The following is a 22,229-nucleotide window of genomic DNA, read 5'->3' as shown; positions in this document are numbered from 1 at the left end:
AGTATTGAACAAGGCACATTTAATGTAAATTATGGTTCTACTTGAATTATTGATTGAACATATTTAGGAAATAAAGAGTATTTTTCTCAAACATTAAAAACAACTTATATCGTTTAAAATGATTTATTAAAGACTGACACATCTAATGAAAAAAGAACAGTAATAACAAATTTTATCATTTCTGTGAAATTAATCTTCAAACGTAAGTTTTAAAAGGCCACAATTGAGAAGAAATTTAAACACAAAAAAGTAAATATATAATGGCTATTATGTACAATTATAATAGTTATTTCTTTGAAGCTTTAGATATTAGAAAAACAAGTTTTTGAGGTCCCAGCTGTAAGTATTTTCATGAAGACACTAAAATTCAGCCTTCTGCTACAAAAGTTGGAGTGTTTTGTAGTTCATGAGATATGAAGTCTTAAAAGAAATGCCAGCCTACATAAGTAACTCCAAGGGAGTTAAGTCTGCAGAGATCAGAAGCCGTGCTCCTGGCTACTGAAATATGCAATTATTTTTTTAAAAGTTGGCAATTTTTCATTACATCCAGTAGAATATATCTTTAAGTCATAATTCACAATTGCTCTTTTTTCAGTGTAATGTGATTGTAATCTAGTGTGCTGCTCTAACTCTATAATAGGAGGCATGTCCATTCTCCATCACTGCAAACCTTTAAAATCACTTTTATTATTTCAATGGACACATTTAAAGCTCAATTGACATCCAAGACAATAATACAGTGGTTAGGATGTTAAACCTGTACTGGAGACTTGAATTCAGGTCCACTCTTAGTCATAGAAATTGATTGTGTGGTTTAGGCTAGTGTACATTATCCCAAGTATTTGCTGTAAGGCAAAACTGCCATTACGCATATAATGCATATAATGAAGTGTATGAGTGAATAGATGAATGATGCTCAACATGATAGTTTGGTAAATATTATCACTGCTGGGCAATTTTTACAAGCTAGTGATTTATATTTGGCATTTTGGAGGGATCTTAAGGTTTTTTGGTATGGATGTTTTTCATCCTGGCAGTTCCTGAGGAGTTGAGGAATAGAGATGTGATTGTAGAACAAGTGTTTGTGCATCAAACAGAATGGAAAAGCAGAGAATTGGGAAATCTGGTGAAACTTAATTGTGTGGAACATCAACTGACAGGTACAAAAGAAAGCAAAGTGTAGAAAGTGGAAGGCAGACCATGTGAATTGAGGGAAGGGCTGGAAGAGGGAATGCTGGAAATGGAAAGACGCTATCAATGTGAAAAATGGGACGTCTTAATTCCAGTTGATGCACATTATTATTACCTCCTTTGTCATTATAACACATTACAACTTATCTGCTGCCATGTTTGGAATGTTTATTTAATTTGTATGCCGCCCCACTCCTGAGGGACTCGGGGCGGCTAACAACCAAAGGTGGGAAGGGGGTACAAATAAGACAAAAGACAGATTAAAAAACAACAGTCACAACATTTCAAGTGGGGCTGGAAATCCATCAGCCCCAGGCCTGCCGGAACAACCAGGTCTTCGTGGCTTTGCGGAAAGCCTGGAGGGTGGTGAGGGTCCGGATCTCCACGGGGAGATCGTTCCAGAGGGCTGGAGCAGCCACAGAGAAGGCCCTCCCCCGGGGGTTTGCCAGGCAGCACTGGCTGGCAGATGGAATTCGAAGGAGGCCTAATCTGTGGGATCTAATCGGTCTTAGGCAGGTAATTGGCAGGAGGCGGTCTCTCAAGTACCGCCATGCAGACAGAACCGCATGTAGAATCAGATGGGAATCTTAATAACTTCAGTAAGGGGCTTATTTGGCACTACTGCTCCACAGCTCCAGTGAAAGATATCAGCTGCTTGAAGAAACTGCAGCCTGGGAAGAGAAAAGCTACAACTCTTTATGTCAATCCTTCAAGGTAGGGCAGTTCAGGAAAGCCACGAGAAATACTAAAATGGTTGCCGTAGTAGACTGTAATGGGATAACAAAAAGTTGGAAGTCTGACAGTGTTTCCTTTTCCCTCCTTTATACCAAAGACTATCAAAAGTCATTAGTCTCTGTCACACCTTATTTTTCTGGATTGACCTCACTTTCTACTAATGGTCATATTTTCCCCTCCAAGGTCATTGATGTGCTAATCTATAGTCTTTCTCGGACTATGACCTGTCATAATAGCAGTGAAGGGCTTGCCTGTGACTACTTAATGCTTCCGCGAGTTCATCATATACAAACCAAAGGATAGGGAAGTTTCCCTTCCCCTGATTGTATGGGAGTGTATTTTCTGGAGTCAAATTGGAGGAGTGCTGGATGTTTGAATTTGGCTGTACAGGTGGTGGTTTGGCATAATAGAAAGTCCACTGACTGAAGTCACAGCAGGCCAGTTGGTGTCCCCATCTGCCTGTTATGGGACACTGGGGAATGATAATGGATGCAGGCCTTGCTTGGTGATTTGTCTTCTAATGGAGTCTGCAGGATCACAACAACACTACTTCAGGCAAACCCTGGGATGTTTTGTTTCACTGGGCTTGGAAGGATTGAATTATTGCATGCTGGGTTGCTTCATGGATATGGATGTCAATCTGTTTTTTTTAAGAAATGAGTTGATTTATTCAGTTGGATTTTCAATTTTAAACTACTATGAAGTTATGGTTTATGTTTCTTTGTGGTTTCACTGTGAAATATCTAGTCATTTTGACAAGGCAAAATATTACCTTCCCTGAAAATAAGACCTCCCAGTTAATAAGCTAATCACATGCGCTAAAACAAGCCCCCCCCCAAACCATCACCGAAAATATTGCAACACAGCAGAAGCCATGAGGTGACCAAGCATGGTCACATGCTTGCCGCCCCCTGCACCTCAAAAATAAGACCTCCCTAAAAATAAGGCCAAGTGCTTATTTTGGGGGGTCAAAACAAAATAAGACCCTGTCTTATTTTCGGGAAAACATGGCAACGCTTTAAAAAATAAATAAGGGAGAAAAATGAGTTGGATTTCCTGGTCCCAATGCATGGCATTCTTAAGGAACAAACTCCTTCCCTCAACACACATTGCACTCTTCTGCAGGTTTGCCTCAAGCCAGCCTTCCCTATCCCTGTACAAAACAATATTTGAGAAAGAAGGCAACGGATTTGAGGCTGCTTTTGGGGAACAGCTGCTTGCAGACTAATCACTATTTTGGTACTGAGGATTGAGATTCATCAAACGCTGCAGAGCTGCGTGTCTCATCCCCTGCTGACAGCTTTTGGTTTTCCTGATTCTAGCTTTCCAAAATAAATAAACAAAAACATCATAATAAGTTTAAGTTACATTTTCTTTATAATATACAATTATGAATGCAGACATTGTGATGTGACTTTTAAAAAAAAGAGTCAATGATTTGGAAATCATTCAATTTTAAAACAGAGACATTATATATTTATATATATATACACACGCATCTTCATTCTTTTTCCCATTTCAAGGTTATTTCCTCCCAGCCATGATTTTTAAATACTGTAACGCATTGTGGGCCGAATCATTGTGGGCGTTGCTCCAGGAGATTCCAGTCCCATGGCAAACTATGGTTGGATTGGTTGAAAGTTCTACGAGGCTCTGGAATTGTCCATTCACACTCAACTCCTCTGAAATTACAGACACAAATGGTGATAAGTAGAAAATAATTATCTTTTATCAAACAAAACATGGGCAAATCTGCCTTCCGAAATGTTCTGAACAGATCACCAAGTCATCAGAGATGTCTTAATTCTGAAGATGGATTAGAGGTGGGTTCCTACCAGTTCGCACCTATTCGGTAGAACCGGTTCGTCAAATCTACCGAACCGGTTAGAAGAGGTTCCACCAGTGGACCCAGAAAGCAGGCCACACCTACAGAAGAGGTTCCAAATTTTTTTGAAACCCACCACTGGTCCTTGGATATGATTATTCTACACTATCATTCTCATATTTATAAAACTCAGTGCCTCTGTGAAAGGTAAGGATGACAACTGCGTTTGTGGTACAATCAGAACATTGCGTGTGTTGAAGTTGTTTTAACGCAAACCAAAGATGCCTTTTAAAAAACAAGTTTACATCATATTCTTATGCATACCAGTGCTGTGTGTGAGGTAATTTAAGGTGGTTCTGACAAGTATCGTCAGCATCTTCATATCTGGTCACATGGGTGGCAAGCCACTCCCATCTGGTCACATGGGCAGCAAGCCACTCCCACAAAGGAGGCCACACCCACAGAATAGGTTCGAACAATTTTTGAAACCCACCACTGAGATGGATGTAGATACTATTCTTTTTGTGAGGACGGAGTTCATTCTCAGAGCTTGTGGATTGGGTTTCCAAATCACTCCTTTTTATCCTGTGCTAGCAATGACAGACTCAATTATTATCTATACTCCTTTCTTATGATGACCCTCTTAAACATTACATTAACTAATGTAATATTCTTCAAACTAGCTACAGAACAATATCTGAGCCTTAAAAAACAAAGCCAAAATATAGAAACTGATTCTCTCCTTGCGGCATACTTGAACAAGTATTCAGACCAAACTTTAAAAATTAATTTCCGAGTACACAACATCTGAAACTACTTTTTCTGCCCTAGCAGTGCTGGAAGAAGAAATATAAAGGGAAGGAATGCATGCTACATAGTTCACCAAGTCTTACCTATGTTCAAATATTTTATTTTAAAACCTTGCTCCTCTGCTATTTCTCCAAGGAGCTGAATATAGTCTGTATTGGGAATACTGAGGGAGCTTATCTTCAACAGAGTAATTTTTTCGCCAGAAGAGTTCCTTAAGCTATCCCAGGTGCATCCCAAATTATGCATTTGTTCTTTTCCCTGAAACAAATGAAGAGTGTTTAGATTTTGCTGCACATTTTAATGCTTTGTATTTAGTCATGTAATCAATATTTTTTTAAAAAATCCTGAGATGAGAACCTATGATGCAATACTTTGTGTTTTAATTAGAAAACATGGAAGTGCAATGGCAGGACCTGTCTGTAACTCTTCAAAGCAGCCAAATTATGTTCTAGTATCATTAAGATAATAAGGGAAAGTTTTCACTGTATGTGATCCTGGAGACAGACGTGCGGCTTTAATGAGTGGTGGAAGGTGCTGCTGTATTCATATTCCTGGTAGTGCTCCTTCTGAACTGAATTCAAAACACTGCACAATTCTAAGAAGATGCCAATTCAAACAGTTCTTACAGTTTTCTCATGGTACTATGAGGCTACTCATCAGTTCCAGCTGATGGCAGATTGAGGGAAAGAGAATGTCTATTTCAGGGCAAAGAAAGTTGTAGCAGCAACACCAGAGGAATCACCTAGCCAGTTTGGTGATTAAGTAAAGGTTTGGTGGATTTTCCTAAAAACTGCACAGATATTTCAAAGGTTGTGTTTTAGGAACTTGCCTTTAAATAAAATTAAACCAAATATCAAGGCTGCTTTATTTAGAGAACAGAATTTAGGCAAAACTATTATTGAATATGGTAATTATAATTTTCATTCATGTGCCAATCCTTTTATTGTGTCCATATTGAGGCCAAGAAGAAAAATGCATGACTTGCAGTCTCCAGAGACTTCCGAATACTGTTAGTCATTTAAATTGAAATAATTTATGAACAGAGAGCAATTGTACTATAGCAGTGGTTCCCAAACGAACCACTGTACGATAGGTAAATTAATCTCCAATTGATCTTTTATCCTGGCTGCAGACGCTTATCTTTCAATAACAGGGACCCTGGCAGGCCACTTAAAAGATGCTAAAACTGGGAAAGATTGTACATGGATTCTGTAGTAATAATAGGTTAAAAGTTCCTTGCAAATGAACCAATTCACACTGGATTTACATTAAAATGTAACCATGCTTATCCCCATTAGGACAGTTTGTAGCCTTTTTTCATTGTCTGTTTCCTGAATGAGACAGTTTGGCTAATGGGTGAATATTCTGCTGTTTGGCAGTTCTAATCCTGAGATACACAAATAAAGTGAAAATAGGATACAAATCTAATAAAATAGTCTAACTTTTAAGAAAAATGCCTATGTGCTTTTAAAGAGGTTTTCACTTTAATGTGCAGTTACACTCTCGATTTAAACTTTTTTACTCTGCCTTTCCTAGGATAATGAGCGATGGAAGGTGCTACTGTATTCATATTCCTGGTAGTGCCCCTTCTGAACTGAATTCAAAACACTGCATAATTCTAAGAAGGGGCCCAATCCAAACAGTTTTCTCATGGTAGTATGGGGCTACTCATCAGTTCCAGCTGATGGCAGATTGAGGGAAACTAGAAAGAGAATATTGAAAGTAAAACATCTTACATTTTCAGAAACACAATAAAGAACAGGACAAAGTAAAAATCAAGTTGTGTTTTAATTAGCATTTCCAACCGACTGGGTGGCAGTGGTGGAGACCTAGTGTAAAAATAACAGCCATTTTTTCTAGCATCTGAAGAGAAAACATTGCTTTCTCCAGTGCTTCCAGAAGGTAGCCAAATGCAAGAGAGGACCAGCATTCTTGAACCTCTGATCGTGTGCAGAAGAACTGCAGATTATCAAACTTTCTGTGGCATTTAAAATAATATGCACTGTAATTTATAGCAAATAGAAATGCAGTTCACCATGGATACCAAATGAATATGTGAGGTTTATTAGAATATTTATATTAAAAAAACTCATCTCTGTTGAGAAGATGAAAAGGAGCTGCAAGTGTAATTAGTATTAATTTATTTAGTGTATGTCAATGTTATATTAGCCAGGAGAACAATGCTAATAGAGAGTAGTCATTTGGCTGCCTAAGTAATTATTGGAGGGATATAAAGACTTTGTTGACTGCATCTATTCACCCATATAAAAAAGATATTGGATAGTGAAGCCAAACCAAGAAAGCGGCTGCCAGAGAATAGAAAAAGTAGGACCCACAAGTGTTTATAATGAAGTTCCAGTGACTATAACTCCGAAGACTTGATTGTATCCCTCCAATCCTCTCCAAACATTGTCACCAAATTGTCATTGTAACAAACCTAAGAAAACTATTCAATGCATGGGGAAACTGCTATATTACTTGTGTTCGATTAGTTTTTAATCTGATGCATTTTCCTGCCCATATCTTTTTTTATGTCCTAGCACTGCGTACGACTGGTAGTTCAGCCCTCAACCTGCCAACCGAGGGCCAGGAGGAAAGCTTTATCTGAATAGAACTGTACCTCTTGATTTACAAACAATCCTAGCTTTTGGAGGGAACTGCGGGGTTCAACGCAATGCTTGCTTACTCACAAATAAATTAAACAATGGAAAAGTGAAGAGATCCCAACAGATGAAAATGTGATTAGAAAAATATTAGAATGAGCAGAAATGGATAGGCGAAAACAATTAAGGAAAAGAAAGAAACTGAATACTTTTTGATCTGGGGCTTATTTTATCAATGGCTAGCTGACAAAAACAGGAGTTAGAAACAGGGAAAAATAAGCAAAGGATCAATGATAGAAGGGAGGTATGTTAAAATGGTTAAGTAAACAACATTATTATTATTATTCAGACTGGGTTTGGCATTTTTGTCTACATATTGAGTCCTTACCAAGGACCTAGGATAGGCAAATCTGGATGTTTGACAGTATTACAGATATTGTCACAGGATGGAAGCTGTTCCAAGGAAAACTGCCTTCTGCAATTGACTGGTGAATTTTTCAATGCCTATGGTGTTCTTCTATTATTATTATTATTATTATTATTAACTTTTATTCATTAAACAGAAACTCAGTCAACTGAACATTTAAAAATGTATCACAAATATCATTGAGTGGCTCGGATGGTTGATATGGATTGCTGGCAGCATTATTATTATCATCATCATCATAATCATTATAATCAATACTAGCGTAATAAACACTGCTGAAAAAAAAACTTGGGGGAAAAATAAATACATTTTAAAGATACCAGGAGAAGTTATTCCCAAACTACTTCGTATAAAAATGTCATCCTTTACATATTAGGAACAGAGAAATGGGGACAGAAGATTATTATTATTAGGAATGAAGAAAACATTAATAAAGTTCAGTGGTGAAGCAGGTACTTCCCATTAAATTTAATGAATTACTTACTAAAGAAATTGTGATATTATCCTGACAAAAATTGTGGAATTTTTCAAGTAATTTCTCAGCAGCATGTCGCTTTGCTAATTTTTTAGATGTTCCCATACCTAGATAATGAACAAAAGGTAAAATTATTGAAATAGAGAAAAGAACTATTTTGGATTACATTACACAATTACATTCCAGAGTCAGATAGGATTACATGTACATGGGGCCTGTACATCCCTTTCTGTAGCCACAAATTTGAAATTCTCTTTGCATGTATTTTGTTCTGCACTTATTAACTTTAGCAATAGGCATCAATCACGAATTCTTGTCCCCTCATATCCCTTCCAGCTACTGTCAGTACTGATTCATCAAATCATAGTATGGATGAGAATGCAGAATAGTATGGAAGTATGTAAGGAAGAGAGAGAGATGCTTGCTGGCTTTGTTTGAATTTGGTTGAGGCTTCATTTGATCCTGCCTTATCATAGCAGGCTGACCATTTGGTTGCAATTTGAAGGTAAACTCTCTACAGGAAAAGGAGCAGCAAGTGCAACTGATAAAATATAAAGACTTAGTTGACGGCATCCATTCAACCATATAAAAAAAAGTTGCAAGGATAACCTGTTTTCCTGTTTTGAAATAAACTCTACACAGATGAATTGCACCAGTACATAGATAAAACATATCAAATCCTAATTTCTACTCTGTTTTATGGACTTGGAAACAGAGACCAACTGAAAAGCAGAACAATCATATGCTGCACAATATAAAACAAATAGCAAGGCAAATTAATGACAGAATGCTAAGCTGCTGTGGATAACCTCTCACCAAAATGGTGATAAGCTCCAGTATCTGTTTGAGAGCAATGGTGATCAAGCAGAACTTTTCTATATTCCTGATAATTTCTGGTGGGATATTTAGAAGTAATAGATAGGTATTTTGCCTATCAGATTAGATTACAGGCAGAAGGAAGTGCATAAGCATTGTGCACTAAGTACAGAAAACGGGACAGGGAAATAAGACATGCACTGCATAAGACCTCCCTGGATAATAAGCCTAACTGGGCTTTTAAACGCATGCCCAAAAATATTGCAACACAGCAGCAGCCATGAGGTCACCACACTCGCTGCCACCTGCACCTTAAAAATAATAAGACCTCCCCAAAAATAAGGTCAAGCGCTTATTTCGGGAGTCAAAAGAAAATAAGAGCCTGTCTTTTTGGGGGGGAAACACGATAACATAAATAAAAGCTCTCTAAGAGAGTTATGAAATCTTCCCTCCATCAACATACTATAATTTTGAATTACTTTTTTCAAGCAGCCACACCTTTCAAAATACGAGAGAGGGAAAATAATCCAGTTTACAACGTTCAGAGGGTAACATATCAGTGTTTTGATGTTCTATTGTACTGAAATGAGACCAATGTAATTGAACAAGTGCCCAGGTTTTATTTATTAGACCAATTAAATTTTTCCTAGGTAAGAGGAGAGAAGGAAACTTACTTCTAATTTCTTAACTCAGTGGCATTTCATATAATAGGAAACGTGCCTGCAATCTCTCCCTCAACCCCTCCCTCTTCTTCCAGCTTCAAAACATGCAATTGACCAAGGGACAAAAACACAGTAGAACTAATTCTATAGATGAGATACCATGTTTCCCCGAAAATACGACAGGGTCTTATATTATTTTGACTCACGAAATATGGCCTTGGGCTTATTAAAGGGGAGGGCTTATTGTTTTTGGGTTGCCGGGCGGCTGCTCCCTTGTGACCAGGCTCCCGAAGAGCCAGGCACAGCCTCAGGGTCGAATGGCTGTGTTGCGCTGTTGCAGCAGCAGCAACACGACAACCATGAGGTTACCACACTTGCGAGCAGCCACCTGGCAACCCCCTTTTCCAGCCGGGCACAGCGCCGCTGACTGATCTAGCGGTACCCGGAAGGCACCAAGGCAACACGAGCACCTGTTCGCCGTACTCCGCCGGTACGAAGGGGACTCTGCATGGCTGGAGAGGGGGGGTTGCACGAGCGGCTTTTCCGCTCCCCGCTCACGATGCCTTTGGCTAACTCTACAGTACTAACTCTCTCAGAGCAGCATCTGTCCGTGCTTTGAAAGCTGAAAAAAAACCCAAGCGGCGGGCGGTGCCCTGGCTCTGCAGGTACGGTAGAGTTAGCCAAGGGCATCGTGAGCCTGCGAGTTGCGCGAGTGGAGAGCAGAAAAGCCGCTCGCGCAACCCCCCTCTCCAGCCATGCAGAGTCCCCTTCACTCACCTAGGGGCATTCCGAAGGCGCCGAGCCGCGGGAGGTGGAGTGCGGCGAACAGGTGCTTGTGTTGCTTGGTGCCTTCTGGGTACCGCTAGATCGGTCAGCGGCACTGTGCCTGGCTGGGAAGGGGGGTTGCCGGGCAGCTGCTCGCAAACCTGGTCACCTTATGGCTGCTGTGTTGCTGCTGCGACAGCACAACACAGCCATTCGACTCTGAGGCTGTGCCCAGCTCTTCGGGAGCCCGTTCAGAAGAGAGCAGCTGCCCCGCAACCCCCCTTCAGCTGGGCACAGCACAGCTGACTGACCTAGCGGTACCCCAAAAGCACCAGGCAACGCGAGTGCCTTTGCCCCCCACCTCGTTCCCGCAGCTTGGTGCCTTCGTGATACCGCTAAGTCAACAAGCAGTGCTTTGCCTGGCCGGATGGGGTGATTGTCCAGGGTGCTTATTTTTGGGGGTGGGCTTATATTTTTGCCCACGCGAAAAATGTGGCAAAGCTTTAGTTTCAGGACAGGTCGTATTTTCAGGGAAACACGGTACAAGGTTTTTTTTTTAATTTTATCTATTCATGAATGATCATGAATTAGGATATTCCGCAAAAATATAGACAAGGGACCTTACTCTTTCCAGTGTACAGGCATTGTTATGCATAAAAAGTCCTGGTAAGCCTAAAAATAATAATCATTATTTCTTCCTGCCTCTATGTGCAGCTATGTGTCCAGAAGTACATTTAATTCAAAACCTTTATAACCAGGCTTCCAAGTGAAATATCTGACAAGGCCATTTATCAAACAAAATTATATAAATACGAGAAAGTATGAAACAATAGAAACAATCAATTCTTCATCGTTTTTAATAAAGTCATTTTGACAAAGAATGATGTACCTGTTTCTACAAATGTCTCAATTCTGCAAGTCATTGCAAACTCTCTCTTATGAGGTGGCCCAGTCTCCTGGGCCAGTGAATATTCAGGTAATCTCCAACCCTTCTTCATAGCCAGTTCCTTGAAGGGGGAAAAAAGCACAAAGAAAATGTTTTAGATCCAGCTTTAAAAAAAATCCCTGCACTTCAGAGGTTTCCTCTCGAGCACAGGAAACAAAGCACATTATTACAGTAAATCCTCTGTTGAACAGACCTCAGTTTAACTGACTTTGAACATAATTGTTAAAATAGGAGAGTTCTCAGTTATTTGGGGAAGCAGTTTACACCAGGGGTCTCCAACCCCCAGTCCGTGGACCGGCACCAGGCCACGGCATGCCAGAAATGTGTCGCACAAATAAACACAGCCCCATCTATGGGATGCAGGCAGCACACGAAACTATGTGCCCTCCAGTCTGCGGAAAAACGCTCCACGGAATCGGTCCCTGTTTCCGAAAAGGTTGTAGACTGCTGGTCTAGAAAGTGGGCACAATTTTTCCTAAGACTTAAACATGAAGCATGCACAGAAGCATGTCTGAGTTCCAGGTGAGAGCAGAAAGGTGCTAAGAAAATTTGGTGTGATTTGCACAGGTTTTATGTGAATTCATGGAAGAGGGAGGGAGACAATACATTGGGAAGATTGGGCAGGACTGAACTGAGAAAAGGGGGCTGGAAGAGCCGAGGTGGCGCAGTGGTTAGGGTGCAGTACTGCAGGCCACTTCAGCTGACTGTTATCTGCAGTTCAGCGGTTCAAATCTCACCGGCTCAAGGTTGACTCAGCCTTCCATCCTTCCGAGGTGGGTAAAATGAGAACCCGGATTGTTGTTGGGAGCAATATGCTGACTCTGTAAACCGCTTAGAGAGGGCTGAAAGCCCTATGAAGCGGTATATAAGTCTAACTGCTATTGCTACTGCTATTGGAAAGATTTGGTGGGCAAGTGATGGTCTTCCCAAAAGAGGGAAGAACAAAAGATGCTAGATCAACTAGGCAGGCCGGTAGTTATATGCTGCAGCAGTGGCAGCCGTGGCCATTTCTTCTGCCCTGGCTCTTGCCCAAATCAACGCTTCTTTAGTAACAAAGCAATTGGCGTCAAAAGGTTCCTTCAACAGTTCCTAAGGCCGAGGATGAGACCACTTAGGGTACATCCTAAACTTTCACAAGATCTTGTTGTGGTTCTGTGAGAGAGTAAGGGCAAAAAATGCCCACTCAAATATAGCCAGTTTTCTATCACTGGTGATAGATCAGGAATTCCAAGTATTTTTATTTATTTATTATTAAGAGTTTGCATGGCTTAAGAGGGATATCTTCATAAGAGCCTGTATTCAACTTGCAAAAAGTGAGAGAGAGAGAAAAAGAGGGGCATCTGTATTTAACAAACTCCTTCGCTTTACACAGCCTGTTAAATCAAAATTTCAATCAAATGCAGTGTGCCTGGCTCCCAAATGCATCTAAAATCTGGGATAAAATGGTCTTTATCAATACTGCAGTTACAAAGGAAACAGGAGGATGAGGTAAGCACACAAGCTATTTGTAAGCTTTCCGTCAACACTGTTAATGTGAATTAAATAAACATATGGAGGACTTTTACACTTAAATCAATCTTGGACAATCTTGGAGAAAAGCAAAGTTTTACAACTAGATGGGAAAAAGGCACAAATACAGATTAGGCGAAATCTGGCTCATTATTGTCCTTGTATTTCATACCTTCAAACAGAGCTCTTATTCCTTCATTTTTCAACAAAACGTCACTGCATATATATATATATACCAGTTTTCAATTGTTCCCTTATTAAAATTGTTTATCAGCAGCGAAATATCATTATAATACGTTCTTAACATTATACATTATATCACCAGACCTTATATTAATTTTTCATTGTATCATTGTTAGATTATTTCACAGCATAATTATATCATCATTCAACTTCTTCAATTAAAAACAGTAACTGTGAGAGTCCTACTGAATGATCACTTAAACATGAGCCAGCAGTGTGCGGCAGCATCCCAAAAAGCTAATATATATATATATAAACATAAACAGAGGCATAGAATCAAAATCACATGAAGTATTAATTCCTCTTTAAAAATCCTTAATAAGACCACACCTGGAATACTGCATCCAGTTTTGGTCACCACATTACAAAGAAGATATTGAGAATCTGGAAAAAGTGCAGGGAAGAGCAACTAAGATGATTAAATGCCTGGGGACTAAAACATGAAGAATGGTTGCAGGAATTATGTATGGTGAGCCAAGAAAAAAGGACTAGGGCGACATGAGAGCAGTATTCCAGTATTTGAAGGGCTGCCACAAAAAAGAAGGGGTTAACTTATTTTACACAGCACCAGAAGGCAGGACAAGAAACAATGGATAGAAATTAATCAAGGAGCGAAGCAACCTGGAAATAAGGAGAAATTTCCTAATTGAGGACAATTAACCAGTGGAACAGCTTGCCTTGAGAAGTTGTAGGTGTTTCATCACTGGAGGTTTTTAAAGAAAATATTGGACAACCATCTAGTTGAAATAGTATAGGGTCTCCTGCTTGAACAGGGGGTTAGACTAGAAGACCTCCAAGGTGCCTTCCAGCTCCATTCTGATGTTTCTACAGAAAACCCATTGACAAAGAAAAGGTCTTTATATCATCCTTTAAAGAGAAAGCTTTTTTGTTTCCATTTTTGGTAGAAAAGCTTTGTCTAATGAATGGTAGTCCTCAACTTACAACCATTTGCTTAGTAACCATTCAAAGTTACAATGGCACTGAAATAATATGCCTGCCAACGGATCCTTGCACTTATGACCATCACAGCATCCCCGTGAAAATCATCAAAATTGGGTAGTTGGCAACCGGAATAGAACAGAATAGAATAAAAAATTAATTGTGTCGCTTTAGATGTACACTAATAGGCATACATTAAAATGAAATGTATTTATGATGGTTGCAGCATGCCAAGGTCATTTACTACCTTCCCAGCTGGTTTCTGACAAGCAAAATCCATGGGGGAAATCAATTTTAACAACTAAAGTGATTTGCTTAATGACTACAATGATTCATTTAACAACCATGGCAAAAAACATTGTCAAATTTGGTGTGACTCACTTAACAACCATCTTTACTGGTCCCAATTGGGGTCGCAAACCAAGGACTACCTATATCAGTAGTTTCATTTTTTCCCCCTTTGCCTCTTTTGTTATCACCAACTTCTCTTTACGGTTGCTTTCTTTTCCTGAGGGTGATGTGAACAGTCTCTTTCCTCATTCACACAACCTGTTCCTCACTACCTGCATTAGTCTGCCATCAGCCAAAAAAAAAAAAAAAAAGGTGTGTGTGTGTAAACTTGATTTTTAACCATAATTTAGGATTCCTTGAACTTCTTAAAAGCAAAGATACAATTACATAACATAACAAATTAGCATTAAGGTCATCATAACTCACTTGCAACGATCCAATTGGATTGGTCTGATTCTGTGCTTGATTGAGGGGTTCAGGGATTATATGGTCTGGCATAGAAATACTAAAATGAACATAGTAAACTTAAAATGGACACTTTAGAAATTATTTCTGGTACTATTATACACATATTATAATGCCGAATGCACTGGATTTTTCACAGGATTTGTTATACCGTTCCCCCCTATTTTTTCATAATGTGATAAGTAGATCTGAAGTAAGCAATGTTGGAGTCATAAGTCTATTTTCTTTAATATTACCTTTAACTTTCTGATGCCTTTTTCTTTCTCCTTCATTCTCTGATATCTTCTTCTAAGCATATTTGATAAAGTATAATAAAGTATAATCTACTGGGCTCAGACAACACTAATTAGGAAAATAAATTTCACAGTAATTATGTAATTCCCACCTATTCATACCTAACCACATTTTCATGAAAATTCATCAACTTTTCAAAAGATAAAGAGTCGTAAATATGATAAAAAAAAAATTCTGACAAGATCTAAAATGCCAGAAAAGATTTCAGTGGATCATCTCACTCCCAACAGAAATAGGTGAGAGATGCTATTACATAATATTTTTTTCTTCCAATATTTTTTTCAAAATAAATGACACTGCCCAGCCTCCCCTATTCAGCAATATCTAGTACTATTTATAAAAATGTGAGAACATCCTGATAAACTTCCTCTATCACATATGAAGATCAGGGACCCAGTGAGCAGGATAGAGAGGGTGAAACAGGGACCCCAGAGGCAATTCCCACTTTTAACAGAGCCGAGGTGGCGCAGTGGTTAAATGCAGCACTGCAGGCTAGTTCAGCTGACTGCAGTTCTGCAGTTCGGCTGTTCAAATCTCACCGGCTCAGGGTTGACTCAGCCTTCCATCCTTCCGAGGTGGGTAAAATGAGGACCCGGATTGTTGTTGGGGGCAATATGCTGACTCTGTAAACCGCTTAGAGAGAAGCAGTATATAAGTCTAACTGCTATTGCTAACTCAGGTGAACTGGCTAATTCAACAAGTTAGCCTCACAATGCTCAACATCAAACTCACCAGACATTTGGACTGCTTTTCAAAATATTCAGTGCAGCTTCGGCAGCTCTGTGTTTTGCAATCTTTTTGCTGGAACCCTGTCCTGAAGCAATAGAAACATTAAGATATTTCTCTGTTCAAAGCAGAGTAACAATAAAGATCTCAACATCTGAATTTCAAACAATTATTTGCTGTTAGTATTTTGTCTGGGAAGGAAAAATAGAGAGGCTTATAGTCAAGTAATCATCATGCACTGAATTACATTCATTTTTCAAAATATTAAAATGTAAATTCACTATCCTGATCACCCAGAGACATGGTCTATTTGATTTTTCCAGGGGAACAAAATAGCCAATTACATTTGACAGTATATAACAAGGTTCAGAAAAAACCCACACAGAATTTGTATCTATACAGTGTTTTATCAGGGTTAAGGTGACATCAAAAGTGATTAAGCTAGGAAGGACAAGAGGATATCAGGACAAACCTTGGCCCTTTGGGCTCTGCAAGTGAATTAAAGGGGACAGAATGGAAAGAGGAAAGCAATGAGAAATGTTTGAACTAAGAATAGAAGGAAATAAATGCAGGGGGAGGGAAGAATGCGCCTCTATTGCACAGCATTAGCTGCTGCCTAGAAGATAGTGGTGATGAGATAAACCTTCAATAAAGTCAGGATTCATCCTTTAAACGGTGTCTCAACCTTGGCAACTTGAAGATGTATGGGGTTAAATTCCCATAATTCCTCAGCCAACCATGGCTGGCTAGGGAATTCTGGGAGTTGAAGTCCACTTGTCTTCAAATTGCCAAAGTCCGAGAAATGCTGCTCTAAATCCAACTCATTAAATTAAATTTTAAAATGACTGCCTTTCACACAGATTTTTTTTTTGGGGGGGGGGGGGGAGCATAGCCTTGGAAAGATAGCCATGGTGTGAGATACGTTCTTTGCTCCATACTGACATATTTTCTCTAAGTCCAATTCCTATCTCCAACGTTATCTCCAAATTTAAACATTTACTGTCTACCCTGGTTTTTTTCCATATAAATGTTATCTGCTTCCTTAAGAACAAAGAGAATGGTAACCTTATTTTTCCCAACAAAAATGATACAATATAAACACTGTATAAACATTGAAGCATTTTAACCGCCACCCATTTTGAAACCCTAATCCTGAACCATTCTCTTTGCTTTCATAGCTGCACAACACGTGGCTCTTTAAATTTTGCTAAAGCACAACTTTTACTAATTCCAGCCAGCAAGGGCAATTCTGTTAGAATATTCATGACTGGGTGATATATGGGAACAAGGTCAGCCAATGAATGGACATAGCAACTAAATCAGCCAGTGGGAGCTTAAATAGATCTGAGCCTGTGCAGAGAATTGAAACAGAAACTTAAAAAGAAAGTAGTCTGCTGCTCTGAGAAGTAAAATTAGCAGTCTGTCTGGGCTTGTCTGCTGAAACGAACTGCTTGTGTTTGCCTGAAACTCTCCTGCCTTGTGTTTACTTGGAAGAACCACCTGATGGTATTGTACATTTATTCATATATTCTTATGTGTATAAAGAAGCTAATGAATCCTGCTGCATCAGTTACCTGTGTGTGCTTCTAGATTTAATTTTTGCAACAAACTCTGACAAATTCCATGGCTGAAATTCAGTAACATGTTATTTCGGACTCACTGGGAGCCACAAGTTATGTGGAGGGCAATATACTAAACAGAAGAAACACTTCATGCTTTTTCAAAGAAACAAATATTACATGCAATGAATTAAAGAAAGGCATTTTAATACATTACAACATGTTCACAAACCTGTTGCAACGATGTCACCTATGGTGACTTTATAGGTGAAAATGGGCATGTGTACTTCTCCCTCAGCTTTTTCAAATTCATATTCAGGATTAAGGTGAGCTTTTGTGCCATATTCAAGCAACAGCTGAATCGGTGTTTTGTTTGGTTTGGCTGCAATAATTTCCTCCAAGCTGTTCAACAAATAATTATGAATATGTAAGAAAATGTGTAAGAAATTACTAATTTTTCTTTTGAAAATACCTTGCTCTATTTTTTTCATTCATGATATTTAGTGATTGGAACCCAGAAAATATAAATATGCTTCTGTGATAACACTTTATTCATACAAATGTGTACATTGGAAAAATAGGAAGGAATGTCATCTTATTAGTCATTTAGCTTAGTAAATATCAGCTGCATTTGGAGAAAAGAAAGTGCAAATTAACTGTAATGTACAAAGACAATTTATCACATTTTTTAACCACCCATTCTTCTTCAGAGACCTGCAATATGGAAGGCACATATTTGTATCTATACTATATAATAGATGACCCTCTGTTATCAACACTTGAAATAGATCCATCAGAAATAGAAACCATATTTCCTAGACATATTTTTAAAAAAATTGAATTTGCTTTGAATTCTATTAATTTTTAATTTTAAACAACTTTTTAATACACAGACACACCAGCTGTGCTTAATCATGGATTAAATTCTGTGCATGGTTATTTAAAAGTAAATTTCAAATCCAGTGGTTGGACTTCTCTTTTAAGTTGCACAAAGCAATTCCACAGGCACAGGGAAAGGACCAAACTTTTTTCTCTAAGAAACAGCCACCGTTTTCCTTCAACCGAGGTGAGCCGAGGTGGCGCAGTGGTTAAATGCAACACTGCAGGCTACTTCAGCTGACTGCAGTTCAGCAGTTCGGCTGTTCAAATCCCACTAGGCTCAAGGTTGACTCAGCCTTCCATCCTTCCGAGGTGGGTAAAATGAGGACCCGGATTGTTGTTGGGGGCAATATGCTGACTCTGTAAACCGCTTAGAGAGGGCTGAAAGCCCCATGAAGCGGTATATAAGTCTAACTATTGCAACCATTGTTTAGCTATTTTTCCCTTTTTATTTTTTTTAAAAAAACAAACATATTAAATTGTTCCTAATGGTTGTAAGTAAAGTATGACAGGGTACACTTTCGTTTTCACAACAACTTTGTTTTTTCACAGTCAATTAGTTTATGAACAAATTTTTTAAAGCATTTTTTTATGATTTAGTCATAAACAAAATGGCAGTTTCATGGGTCTCAACCTTGCATCTGTTCAGCTGAAGCACTTATGCTTGTATATGAAAAGATGCTCTGATATCTTAAAAACATTTGGATAATTCAGGAGGAAAATGCATTCAGCCATGGAAGAATACTGTGCATGGAAGCTGCGTGTCTCTTGCATGAAGATACCCATTAGCTATTCCCCAGAGAATAAAAATAAAGTTTCACGTGCAAAAAGGACTGCCTATTCACCCTCAACCGAAATTTGCAGATGATACAACAGTCATTGGTTTCATTTCAGACAGTGATTAATCTGCATATAGATGGTTAGTTGAACAACTGGCCCTCTGTCGCAGCTAGAACAATCTGGTGCTTAACATGCTTAAAACTGTAGAGATGAGAGTGGATTTTAGGAGCCCTTCTATTCTGCCACCTCTTACTGTATCAGGCAGGTAGTACAATATCAGCAGTAGCATCCTTCAAGTTTTTGTATTCCATAATGTGTCCATTCCAAATCTCTCCAATTTGAAATGGACACTTAACATTAGAACCGTCATTTTAAAAAAGGTACAACAAAGAATGTTCTTCCTGCATCAACTCAGGAAGTTCAGGCTGTCCCAGGAGCTATTAATACAGTTCTACAGAGGAATTATTGAGTCTGTCATTTTTATTTCTGTAACTGTCTAATTTGGTATAGCAACCAAACAGGACAGGTACAGATCAAGGGTGGGTTTCTCGCCCCGTTCCAACCGGTTCGGTTGGAACAGGCCGGCAGCGTCATCGTGCACGCACACGGCGCACGCATGCGTACTAGCGTCTGTGCGATGCTCCAGCTGCTCCTGGAGGATCGCGCAGGCGCTGTATGCGTCCTGCGCATGTGTGAAAGCGCAGAACTCGTCAAAACCGGGTAAGGAGCGTGGGCGGGCAGGTCGGCCCTTCGCCGTTCCCGGAAGTTACTTACTTCCGGGTTCGCCGACCAACTGGTTCGCAGGGACTGCCGCGAACCGGTTGAAACCCACCCCTGGTACAGATTCTAGCAGATAGTTAGGACTGCAGAAAAAACAACTACAACCAGCCTGCTTTCCATAGAAGACCTGTATATGGTTCAGGTCAGAAGGAGGGCTGTGTATCTACAGCCCCCCTCACATCCTGGACACAAACTCCTCCCCTTGGGAGGCAGCTGCAGGGCATTGGATGCAAATGCAACTAGACACAGGGACAATTCTCCCATACTGTCATATCTATATACACTATATTGCCAAAAGTATTCACTCACAACTGCTTCTGATTATGTGGATGGGTGCACGAATCCTTTTGGCAATATAGTGTATGTATCTATGTAGCCACGTTCTATGGCTGTATTATTAGTATCCTTCTTTATTATTCCCTCACTGATACTATTATGATTCTTACTACTCTGTTGCTTTACATGTTAGGCAAGAGCTCCTGCACCAGAGACAAATTCCTTGTGTGTCTAATCACACTTGGCCAAATATTCTATTTTCTTCCACTTTCTCTTCTCTCTTTTTTCTATTCTTTCTTCTCTTCTTTCTCCTCCCGACCCATTCTATTCTATTGACACCCCCCCCCCACCGGACCAAATTTAACAAAAGTATTTCAGCTGAATTCATTACTCTTTCAGCCAGCTTAACACTATCGAGCTAACTTTAGTTAATTCTGAAAAACTAGACAAGATTAAGGTTTAGTTGGTCCCTCAGACCAGAAGCCACCAGAAAATTTCAAGGGCCTAAACGCCACTTGGAAAGCAAAACTATCTCCCTAAAAGGGTGAAGAGCAAGTTATTTCCGTCCTGTTGCCAGGAAAACCAGTGTGGGAGGTCTGCATGAAGTCACAAATCGGACTCTAAGAAGAGCTGCTCAACGCCTAAGCAAGGGCTCTGCAAGCTTTCAAGGAAGGATCCTCCCTCCCCCACCAACTTTGCTTAGGGCCAAAGAAGAGACTGGGCAGCCACTTGCCTGAAATGGTATAGGATCTCCTGCTTGAGCAGGGGGCTGGAGTAGACGACCTCCAAGGTCCCTTCCAACTCTATTCTGAGTCGATTCAATTGAAACCGGGGACCTTCGCAAGGCAGCCCTCCTTTTCTGCCTCCAAATTGCGCCTGGATTTTAATTTTCTTCATTTCTAGTCTGCCTATTTTGAAGTCGGGTCCCCATCCTCCCCGGGGGGGGGGGAGGGGGAATATAGTAGTTTTTTGTGTTTCCCTTTCCCTTGGGTTTGTGCGCCGCCCTGAGTCCTGCCGGGAATAGGGCGGCATATAAATAAAACGAAACCTAAACCTAGTAATAGCACTTAGATACTTACATACCGCTTCACACCCATCTCTAAGCCGTTTCCAGAGTCAGCCTATTGCCCCCCCCCCCCCAAACAATCTGGGTCCTCGTTTTACCGACCTCGGAAGGATACGTCTATTCCGGGAGGTCCGCGTCACGTTAATGCAAGCAAGCAGCTTGGCATCTGTGGCTCCGGGCCCGGGAAATGTGCCAGCCGTAAAAGGGCGACCCCCCTCCCCTACCCACCCACCCTAAGAAGCTCCAGGGTGCACGTAACCCCTTCCCCCCCGCCTCGCGGCGCAGATTCCCGAGCGTGTTTTTTTTTTCTCACGCTCTGCTTATGGCGGCGCTCCCACCCGCCCCGCGCCCCGCCTGACCTGGCGAGATTCGGCTTTGCTCTCGGGGAATTCCGCTGCCCGGACAATTCCTCCGGCGTCAAGGGCGCGCATGGGAGAGACGCCGCCACGCTACCCGCAGTCAGCGCCTCCATCTCTTTCCCTTTCCCCACTACTACCACCACCACAACCACAACTGGCCGGATTCGCCTTCCTTTTTGCCCGGCCCCGCTTAATGGGACCCACGTGGTTCCGGTGAGTCACATAAGGAGGAGCCCGAAGCAAAGCGGGCTTTTCGTTCAAGGTTCTCTCGGCTCTCTTTCCGACTCTTTGACGCTCGGTTTGATTGACACCTTCCAAGCTGCGGGTTTAATAGGCCGCCTTTGTCAAAGTCGCTTTCTCTCTTGGCCTGGATGGGGCAGGATTTTGACCGCGTTCGCCGCGGTTTCGGAAGACGTCTCGTTGGGCCTTGGCCTCCGAAAAAGCAGCCGGTTGCGTTGCAGTACCGCCATGCACCTGGTTATTCCGCTGTCATGGCTGACGCCGAGTTGCTCGTGCAAAGAGAAAAAAAAAAGACGACTCATGGTAACGCTTGTCAAGTGAAAAACGAAGGCGTTGGTTTTGTTTCCCCTTTGAAATCACGAGGGAGCGAAAACACCGTTTCCCATGAAAACGTCACTGCGATCCAGTTTTCCCCCATTGTGAATTTTTAAAAAAATGAATTGTTTCATTTTTTGATACTGTAACTCGTTAATATTGAACGTTGGATGCCATGCTTAACTCCAGCCATACTGGAGAAAGCCTGTATAACAACTCTCTGCTGTAAGTTATGTTGAGGATGAGAGGAATA

The 22,229-nt window shown here is 40.4% G+C and overlaps 1 protein-coding gene across 2 annotated transcripts; it reads right to left on the bottom strand.

Annotated features, from left to right (window-relative positions):
- Positions 1–2,660: 2,660 nt before the first annotated feature.
- PRKRA (protein activator of interferon induced protein kinase EIF2AK2) lies at positions 2,661–21,692 on the bottom strand. 2 transcript variants are annotated; one of them, XM_032226621.1, is made up of 8 exons: positions 21,422–21,692; positions 17,514–17,683; positions 15,729–15,810; positions 14,664–14,742; positions 11,199–11,316; positions 8,076–8,173; positions 4,645–4,819; positions 2,661–3,608 (listed from the first exon to the last, which is right to left on the bottom strand). In XM_032226621.1, the coding sequence occupies exons 1-8, from the start codon at positions 21,532–21,534 to the stop codon at positions 3,451–3,453; spliced, it is 993 nt and encodes a 330-aa protein (XP_032082512.1). In that variant the 5' UTR covers positions 21,535–21,692; the 3' UTR covers positions 2,661–3,450. The 2 variants fall into 2 exon arrangements, with proteins under 2 accessions (XP_032082512.1, XP_032082521.1); XM_032226630.1 differs by lacking the exons at positions 17,514–17,683; positions 21,422–21,692 and having other exon boundaries at positions 14,664–14,728; positions 15,729–15,811.
- Positions 21,693–22,229: the final 537 nt, after the last annotated feature.

This window comes from Thamnophis elegans, chromosome 1 (genome assembly GCF_009769535.1).
Source record: "Thamnophis elegans isolate rThaEle1 chromosome 1, rThaEle1.pri, whole genome shotgun sequence".
Classification (NCBI taxonomy): Eukaryota; Metazoa; Chordata; class Lepidosauria; order Squamata; family Colubridae; genus Thamnophis; species Thamnophis elegans.
This window is presented reverse-complemented; position numbering and strand designations above follow the sequence as displayed.